Source organism: Dictyostelium discoideum, assembly GCF_000004695.1.
Source record: "Dictyostelium discoideum AX4 chromosome 2 chromosome, whole genome shotgun sequence".
Lineage (NCBI taxonomy): Eukaryota > Evosea > Eumycetozoa > Dictyosteliales > Dictyosteliaceae > Dictyostelium > Dictyostelium discoideum.
In genome coordinates, this window is record NC_007088.5 from 8,334,233 (window position 1) to 8,342,544 (window position 8,312).

Consider the following 8,312-nt stretch of genomic DNA (forward strand, 5'->3'; position numbering starts at 1 on the left):
TTTATTATTACAAAACCCAATCTTAAATTTTTTTTACTATTGTTTCAAAAAAAAAAAAAAATAAAAAAAAACTTAAATGTGTGTGGGAAGGGGGAGGGGGTGTGAAAATAAAATAAAAAATATATAAAAAAATAAATCACAAAATGGGTGAGAATAAACTAATAGATATTATTTTATTATTACAACAAATAAATTTAATATCACAATATTAATGAAATTATTGTGATGTGTTATTGAATATATTATTAGTTATTAAAAAAAAAAAAAAAAAAAAAAAAGTAATAAAACAAAATAAAAAAAAGATATAATTCAAGAAAAAAATAGGTTTTTTTTCACTCCTTGACTAAAATAAAAAAAAAAAAAAAAAAAAAAAAAAAAACCATCAAGGTTTTGTAAAACATTATTTGAAAATTTTGAAAAAAAAAAAAAAATCGATTTGTGTGCCATTAGAAAAAAAAAATAATAAAAAATAAAATAAAATAAAAAAAATATAAAATAAAAAAAAAAAAAAAAAAAAAAAAAAGCCATTTCCAAAATATCTAAAACAATGGAAAAAGCAAAGATATAATTTTATAATGTTTATGGGTTGGAAACCACATTTTATTGAAAATATCCATCAGTGTAGTTGTCCAACCAATAAAAAAAAAAAAAAAAAAAAAAGTTCAAAAATTGACTAAAAGAATCACAAAATAAAGAAAACAAATAATATTAATATTATTCTTTTTTATTTTTATTTTTATTTCCTTTTTTTTTTTTTTTTTTTTTTTGCTTACTTTAGTCAAAAAAAAAAAAAAAAAAAAAAAAAAAAAATTTGTGTGACACCGTATTTAAGTGTACACCAATGTTATATATTCTAAAAATTAGGAATATAAGAGTTATATATGTATTTTTTTTTTTTTTTTTGTTTTATTTCTTCTTTTAGATGTAACTGTAGGAAAAGAAAATTCTAAAATTCTCACCGTCAAATCCAACACATTTTAAAAAGTCAACAAAATTATTTGGTTTTGAAAAAAAATAAAATAAAATAAAAATAATTTACTTAAAAAACAAAAAAATTCATTTAAAAAAAAAAAAAAAAAAAATAAAATTTTTGAATTGTTTTTTTTTGTGTAATCAAGAAATTATTTCATTTTTTTAAGATGATTTTCCAAATTGGTGGAATAATAAAAATGTAACCCCCTAAACTAAACAATTTCTGACTGCCCTTCAATGAAATGAAAAAAAAGTAAAAAATAAAATAAAAAATAATAATTATGAAAAAAAAAAAAAAAAAAAATTTTTTAAAAAAACAAAAAAAAAAAAAAAAAAATAAATATAAACCAACAAAACAAAACAGTTAATCAAAATTTTTTTTTTTTTTTAAATAAGTTATTTATATATATATATAAATATATTTTTTTTTAAAAAAAAAAAGAAAAAAAAAAAAAAAACATTACAAACAAAAAAATTAGATTTTAAACCAACCGAACTTTCACCCTTTTTTTTATTTTTACCACTTTTTTTTTTTTTTTTTTTTCCTCACTCACGCAAAAAGAAATAATCAATCTCAGCCACGTGTGTATATGGGAAAAACAGAGATATAAAATGTCATCAAATTATTTGGATGGCTCCAGTTATATTGGTGATTGTAATAATAATGATAACAATGAAAACAGTGATTCATTAACAAGTAGTTATATCGATGATAACTCTGAAAATAATGATACCTATAAATACAAAAGTACAATTAAAACTACAACAACAACAACAACAACGACAACAACAACTAATAATAATACTAAAACTACTGCAAAAAAAGAAGCAACAAATACAAATATAAATTTTAAAAATGTAAATAATATAAAGATAAGTAATATTAGTATGGAATCATTTGCATCTAGTACTGGTAGTAGTGTAAATTTTACATCTACCGATTCTGAACATCAATCACGTGCAAATAATGAAAATATATGGTATTTCTTAAAGAATGAATGTTATGATACTATAAAGAATATTGGTGATTTTAAATCTTATCAAGAAAAACAAGAGAATAGATCAGTTTGTTCCTATATCATAGATCCATCAACATCTGGTTCATCATATAGTAAAATCTATTCAAGTAGTGGTGGTGGTGGTAGTAATGATATTGATCAACCATCAACTTATTCCGATAATGTTTATTCTTCAAATTTAAGAGGTGTCAGTAGTATTAGCGCTAGTAATCCAAATTCCTATGGTGGTGGTGTTGTAAATAGTAGTGGTGGTAGTTTATATAAAATGAGTTCGTCATTATATGGTGGTAGCAATTATAATAATAATAACAATAATAACTATAATAGTCAGCCACAATCTTCACTTTATGCAACTAAAGACTCTTTATGGAGAAGTGAATTAAATGGTAAATAAATCATCAATCCCATCCTCATTATAATTAAAATAATAATTACTAACTTAATTCATATTGATATTATTATTATTATTATTATTATTATAGATTCAACATCATCAGCATCGGGATTGAATAGACTACAACAACAACAACAAGAAAGACCTGCAGATAGTTCATTAAGTAATTTAGTATCATATATGTCATTAACAGCTAGTAGCGGAAGTAATGGATTACAATCATCTATTGGTAGTAATAAATCATCAGGTGGTGGTTCATATATTGAACAATATTTAGAACCAAATTCACCTGTATTAAATAGCAGTGGTGGTGTTGGTGCTAATAATATTTATAATAATAGTTACTTAAATTCAAGTAATAATTATTTAAATAATAATAATAATAATTATTTAAATAACAGTAATGCTGTTGTTAATAATAGTAATACTACTACTACTACTAATAATAATAATAATTCAGGATATCATTATTTATTCCATAATAATAATTCATATTCTGATAGATCATCACCGTTATCATCACAATCAAATATCCATAATTCATTCTCTTCATCTGTTGGTTCATCAGCTTCTTCATTATCTAATAGTAATAGTAGTAGTAGTAGTAGTAGTAATAATAATAATAATAATAATAATAATAATAATAATAATAATAATAATAATAATAATAATAATAATCCATCATTAGTTATTTCAAGTTCATCATCATCCTCCTCCTCCTCCTCATCATCACAACCACAACCACCACCATCACCAACACTATCACAACAAAAAATTATAATTGAAGAACAAAAATTAATTCAAATTGATCAAGTTTTACCATGGAATGAAAGTTTTCAACAATTATTAGATAAACCATTAAAATCATTAGAAGAAGAAAGATTACGTAATCAAAATATTACCTATTTTTCACAACTTTTAGCAAATCAAGCCATTAAATATGTAAAGACATTGGTTAGAGAGGTACATTTAACACCAGATAGAAAAACCATTAAACCATTTGATTTCGGTGGATTAGCAGGTGGTGAAAAGTATAAAATCGATTCAATGTTTATAAAATTTGCATTGAATCCATATCATATCTATGAATGTAATAATCCGACATCTTATTATGCAAGTAAAGCAGCTAATCATGAATTGAAATCAATTGAAAAGTTGGTTAGTTGTGCAGTACCAAATTTACATTTTCCTTTAATTTGTCTTTTAAATTATCGTGGATTTAGGTTAAGCGTAATCTCTGAATTACCAATTTCATCCAATACGATAGTATTTGGTAGTTCAAATGCTGGTAATACAATTCACGATGATGAAAATGTTTATAAAATGATGGTTAAAATTGGTGAAATTATAAATTTAAAAAATCATATTGCAAAAGAAAATGGTAAATCATTTTCATCATCATCAACAACAACATCGACAGATTTATTTTCAAGTATAGGAAGTAGTAGTAGTAGTGGTAGTAATAGTAGTTCAAATAAAAATGGTGGATTATTTAAAATTCCATTAGCAATTGATATTGAAGGTCATCATGGTAAAGATGGTAGATATTATATTGTTGATTCAGCAAGATTAAGTGTACCAGAGAAACCATTGGCAGGTATAACAGGGGGATTTCTTTATAGATTATTTAGATTTGAATTTATAAAAAGATATGAGAATCAGTTATGTGCAGATTCATTTTCAAATTTTCAAGTATTAGATTTGGATAGTCATAATTTGGAGGTTGAAAAAGCATCACATTATTTAATTAATACAGTTATACCATCATTTGTTGAGAATGTTTTATTAAAAGATAAACAATCATTAAAGAAATTAAATTTAAAAGAGTTACTTCATAGGGATGGTATTAATCTTAGATATTTAGGTTTAATACTTTATAGAATTTCATTGATTGGAAATTCAATGAAAATCATTTTAAATAGAATTGAAGTTTTAAAAGGATTACTTACAGTGGAAATGTTGGCTAGATTATTAAGATTTATCGTTTTCTCTGAAATGTGTAAATTAAATGAACCTGATGACCATCACCATTTACAAATTTGTGTTAATCATTTGAATTTACTATTATCGTCATCTGGTACGTCAATGGTTGATTCTCAAATCTATTGGTCAAATTTCATATCGAATGCGTTAATTGCAAAGTATACCTCATTCTCCTCATTATCCAACGACCAATGCCAAGGCTTGAAATCATTAATCAACGATTCCAATGGACTTTGTTTAATATTAAATAGCCAATCTACGAAATTACGTTATAAACTATTGAAAAAGTTTTCACGTTTAACTGGTGTTATCATTAGTCCACGTTATTTACAACAATTGAAAACATTATCAATTCAAAATTCATTACCATCTTTTATGGCGAAATCATTGGTAATTCCACCATTGACAGTATCGGATTTAATTGAAGTTCAAGTGGTTGTTAAACATATGAAAATTCTATCAACATTTAAAGCATTTGAAAAGTTTACCGATGCTGAACAATATTATCTACAAGAATTGGAGAATAAATCACAAAAACTTGGTAAAGATCATACTCAAGTTGCAATCACTCATATTTATTTATCAGATCTTTACGTTTCAAATTTATTATTCACTCAAGCTGAAAAACATATAAATCATGCAATTGAAATTTATAATGTTAGATTTGGTTCAATCGATATTGGTACAACTACAACCAAAGAGAAATTAGGTTTAATTTATATTAAACAAAAGAAATATCAAGAAGCAACCACATTATTTAAAGAGGTATTAGAAATTAAAAAATCAATTCTATCAACTGATAACATTGAAATAGCTGATACTTTTGATAATTTAGCATGGGTTTATCAAAATAAAGGTGATTTTCAATTATCAATTTCAAATTATTCTGAAGCATTAAGAATTAAGAATGAAAAAACTGGAAATTCATTAACTACCGCTAAAACTTTAAATAATATTGGTCATTTATTTTTAACAACTAATGAAGTTAAGAAATCCATTGAAATCTTTTTAAAAGTTCGTGAAATCTTTATAACTCATCGTGGTCCTGAACATTCTGAAGTGGCAGTGGCTGAAGATAATTTAGGTATTGTTTATACTAAAACTAGAGAATATCCATTAGCTGAGAAATCTTTTAAATCTGCTATTGCAATTAGATCGAAACAGTATGGTAAGGAATCGGCATTAGTAGCATCGACTCAAAATCATTTGGCTCAATTATATTTAACATGGGGTGATATAGCAAAATCAAAACAATCTGAATCAATTGAATTGTTTAAATCATCGATTAATATCGTTGATAAATTCCCTGATTTCTACAGTCGTGCTTTCATGCGTTATTCATTCTCAAAATATTATCGTATTAAAAAAGATAAACCTCAAGAGATTAAACTAATAAATGAGGCATTATCAATTTTGGAAATGCATAATATCGTATCGGATTTAATAACAACTCTAAGGGAGAGAAGAGATTATCTCTCAAAAACTGGTTTTAGTAAAATCATTGGTTGGGTACGTGATCCAAAACCAAACTCTTTAATTGGCTCAGGCAGTGGTAGTAGTATTGGTGGTATTCATTTAGGTGTTGGTCATCATACACCATTGGTTAATCATCAAGCCTTTATTGAATCAGAAAATCATGGTTCTGGTCATATGGAAATGTCTTCAAATGCTTTTGCTTCAAAACATAATTCAATTCCAAAGGAATGGCAAGAAATTTTCAATGAAATTGGTATCACTAGTGAAGAATGGTCTGATCCACAATATTCTGCAAATTTACAATCAATCATTCAAGAAGCAATCATTGAACAACAACTTAAAAATAAAAAGAATAGTCCAATAAATACAACAACAAGAAAAACAAAATCTAAAAAGAAATTATTATCATCCTCATCAACAACTACTACTACAACCACAACTAATTCAACAAATACAACAGTATCTCCAATATTAGATTCAATTATTAGTAGTGCTGCAAAACTTGAAAAGAAACATAAAATGGTTTCAAAAGAAGTTAAAACAAAGATAAAGAAAGAGATGGACATAGTTAGTGAGAGATTTGAATCAACTACAACTATGTTACAATCAAATATTAGAGATAGAGTAAACTCATTATCACTTGGTGATACCTCAGGTGGTAAAGAGAAAATGTCTGAAGAAAGAAGAGTAAAACCAAATTCAATGTCTTCACCAAAAAGACCCTCAACTACTTCATCATTATCATCATCATCAACATCAACAACAACATCAACAACAACAGCAACTAAATTCACAGCTAGACGTCAAATATCAACAAGTTCACCACTACCATCACAACCAACTAGTGGTTTAACTCCAATGACACAAATTAAATTGGTTAAAACTTCACAAATTTCAAAACCATCTCTACCAATGACGCCACCATCATTGTCCTCACCAATTACATCTCCATTACCATCTCCCCCTCCACCAGGTGGAGCTGTTGTCAAAAGTCTACCAGCTCCTCCACCACCAGCTCCTCCACCATCAGCTGGAAGTGCCCCACTATCACCACTACCACCATCATTATCTAGTGGTCCAGTATTAATGAAACAATCACCACCACCACCACCACCAATGTTTGACCAATTAATGTCGATACCATCACCAATAACAACTCCAACTCCAACTCCAATCCCAATCCCAACTCCAATCCCAACTCCAACTTCAACTCAAGAATCAATGTATCCAAAAATGGATTTACCAACAACAACAGCAGCACCAAAACCAATTAGTAGACCAACATCATCACCACTTCCATCAAAAAATATATCTTCATCCTCATCATTCTTTAATGGATTATTTAATAGAAAATCAACACCAGTTCCTGCCCCTGTTTTAAATTCAGGTTCGTCAATGGTCTCTCGTAGTTTCTCTAGTAGTATAAAAGAAGAATCATCTTCACAATCAACTCCACCCTCATTATATCCAAAACTTAGTTTGGAAAAGATTGAATCCCATTCATCTGAGCCACCACCAGTAAGACAAACTCCACAATATTTGTCACAACCACCACAACCACAACAATTACAACAACCACCACAACCACAACAATTACAACAACCACCACAACCACAACAATTACAACAACCACCACAACCACAACAATTACAACAACCACCACAACCACAACCATTACAACAGCCACAACCACAACAATTACAACAATCACAACCACAACAAGAAACTCAATCAACTTTTTCAAAATTAAGAAATATTGTTAATATTTCAAATTCTGGTAATATTTTACACTCACCAACTTCTTATCAAACCTATACTCCAAATTATTCAAACTTTTATTTGCAACAACAACCTCAACAACCTCAACAACCTCAACAACCTCAACAACCTCAACCACAACAAATGTTGTTGGATCAAGAAAGACAACATCAAATTATTCAAGAGTCATTAGATTTTAGAAGATCAGCAACAACTGTATCTCAATCTTCATTAATATTATTTGATAGTGATGAACAATCATTACGTTTAAGTGATAATAAAATCTACGAAGATCTTGATGATAATAATGATGATGATGAACAACAAATCGAAAATGAATATCAAGAAGAGGAAACATTAGAAGAATATTGTGAAGGTGACGAGCCAACACAATATTGTGAACTAAATGCTGATGAAGATGAAGTAGAAGAAGAAGAAGATGACGAAGAAGAAGATGAAGACGAAGACGAGGAAGGCGAAAGTGAAAGTAACGAAGAAGAACAAGAAGAACAAGCTCAAGGGGTAGATGGAAAACTCCATTGGTCACAATTAAGTGAAATGTTAAAGACAGAAGATTTTGTAAATACTATAAAACAAAAATTAAGAGAAAACAAAAATAATTTCTCATTAAAAAAATAAATAATTTAATTCAATAGTTTATTATTATTATTTAAAATAATAATAATAATAATAGTAATAATAAAAATAAT

At 27.0% G+C, this 8,312-nt stretch overlaps 2 protein-coding genes across 2 annotated transcripts; one reads left to right on the plus strand and one right to left on the minus strand.

Moving 5' to 3' along the window:
- Positions 1-332: 332 nt before the first annotated feature.
- On the minus strand, positions 333-528 carry DDB_G0277683 (hypothetical protein; the record flags this gene model as incomplete). The annotated part of the gene is made up of 2 exons (XM_637435.1): positions 333-343; positions 381-528. 2 exons carry the CDS (start codon positions 526-528, stop codon positions 333-335), a joined length of 159 nt encoding a protein of 52 aa, XP_642527.1.
- A 1,056-nt stretch (positions 529-1,584) lies between these two features.
- DDB_G0277685 (hypothetical protein) lies at positions 1,585-8,241 on the plus strand (the record flags this gene model as incomplete). The annotated part of the gene is made up of 2 exons (XM_637436.1): positions 1,585-2,377; positions 2,474-8,241. The coding sequence occupies 2 exons, from the start codon at positions 1,585-1,587 to the stop codon at positions 8,239-8,241; spliced, it is 6,561 nt and encodes a 2,186-aa protein (XP_642528.1).
- Positions 8,242-8,312: the final 71 nt, after the last annotated feature.